Below are 1,765 nucleotides of genomic sequence, written 5' to 3'. Positions count from 1 at the left end.
TTCTTATGGGGTCTTTATTGGGTCTGGGGAGCTTATAGGGCCTTTATGGGGTCCTTGTGGGTACAGGGTAGTTATAGGGTCCTTATGGGGTCAGAAGCGGGTTATGGGGGCGGAGCATTTTGGGGAAAAAAAGGTGCATTTGGGGTCAGACCGGCGCTTGTCCCACCAGACGGCCGCCATCCCCACACTGTGCAGAGCCGCCATGATGACGTTGACGTCGTAATTCCCCGACCCCAAAAGGCTGCGGTGCGGGTTGAGCCGAGCCTCGGGGGCCAACCTGGAAAACAGCGGGGTTTATGGGGTCCTTACGGGGTCCTGATGGGGTGAGGGGGGTATTATGGGATCCTATGGGGTCCTTATGTGGGAGGGGGATGGGTTTATGGGGTCCTTATGGGGCTTGTATAGGGTCAGCAGGAGGAGGGGGCGGTTATAGGGCCTTGTAGGATCCATATGCTGTGAATGGGGCTTTATAGGGTCCTTATGGGGTCCTTATGGGAGTATTATGGGGTGCTATGGGGTCCTTATGGGGGAGGGGGATAGCTTTATGGGGTCCTTATGGGGTTTGTCTAGGGTCAGCGGGAGGGGGGGGTTTATAGGGCCTTGTGGGGTCCATATGGTGTGAACGGGGCTTTATAGGGTCCTTATGGGGTCCTTATGGGGTCGGGGGGCTCAAAAGTAGTTGTGGGGTCTCCTAAATGGGGTTAAGGGTTCAATATTGGGGTTGGGGTCTCCAATATGGGGTTATGGGTTTGATTTTGGGGTCAGGGGGATTCAATATTAGGGTGAGGGGGCTCCTAAATGGGGTTAAGGGTTCATAGGGGTCTATAGGGCCCTTATGGGGCCCTCATGGGATCGGGGGGTTTATAGGGCCCTCATGGGGTCTTTATGGGGTCAGGGGGATTATAGGGCGCATTATGGGATCCTTATGGGTCTGGAAAAGCTATAATGTCCTTATGGGGTCAGAATGTTCTTATGGGGTTTTGATGGGTTCTGGAGACTTATAGGGCCATCATGGGATCCTTATGGGATCGGGGGGGGGGGTTATAGGATCCTTATGGGGTCAGAAGGTTCTTATGGGATCTTTATAGGTTCTGGGGGCTTATAGGGCCATTATGGGGTCCTTATGAGTTATAGGTTCTGGGGGCATTATAGGGTCCTTATGGGGTAAGAAGGTTCTTATTGGCCTTTATGGGTTCTGGGCCATTAGGGAATCCTTATGGGGTCAGGCGGGTTATAGGGTCCTTATGGGGTAAGAAGTTCTTATGGGTCTTTATGGTTCTGTGGGTTTATAGGGCCATTATGGGGTCCTTATGGGATCGGGGGGGGGTTATAGGGTCCTTATGGGGTAAGAAGGTTCTTATTGGGCCTTTATGGGTTCTGGGGGCTTATAGGGCCATCATGGGGTCCTTGTGGGATTGGGGGGGTTATAGGGTCCTTATGGGGTCAGAAGGTTCTTATTGGGCCTTTATGGGTTCTGGGGGCTTATAGGGCCATCATGGGGTCCTTGTGGGATCGGGGGGGTTATAGGGTCCTTATGGGATCAGAAGATCCTCATGGGGTCTTTATGAGTTCTGGAAATTTATAGAGCCATCATGGGGTCCTTGTAGGATTGGGGGGGTTATAGGGTCCTTCTGGGGTCAGAAGGTTCTGGAAAGGCCCCAGAATTGGGTTAAAAGGGGGGGGAACCTCTTGCAGATGTCGTCGGCCGCCTGTCGGGTGAAGCAGGGCCGCTGCAGGACGTTGTTGAGGGCGTGCACTGCGCACA

General features: G+C 53.5%; 1 protein-coding gene across 1 annotated transcript; it reads right to left on the bottom strand.

Moving 5' to 3' along the window:
• Positions 1 to 1,760, bottom strand: LOC104915759 (josephin-2-like; the record flags this gene model as incomplete). Its single annotated transcript, XM_010726682.2, has 2 exons — positions 1 to 277; positions 1,687 to 1,760. Coding segments are annotated over 2 exons (261 nt in total), but the record flags the coding sequence as incomplete, so codon positions are not given.
• Between the last annotated feature and the right edge of the window lie 5 nt (positions 1,761 to 1,765).

This window comes from Meleagris gallopavo, unplaced genomic scaffold (assembly GCF_000146605.3).
Source record: "Meleagris gallopavo isolate NT-WF06-2002-E0010 breed Aviagen turkey brand Nicholas breeding stock unplaced genomic scaffold, Turkey_5.1 ChrUn_random_7180001849624, whole genome shotgun sequence".
Taxonomy (NCBI): domain Eukaryota; kingdom Metazoa; phylum Chordata; class Aves; order Galliformes; family Phasianidae; genus Meleagris; species Meleagris gallopavo.
The sequence above is the reverse complement of the archived record's forward strand: the minus strand, read 5'-3'. Positions and strand labels throughout refer to the sequence as shown.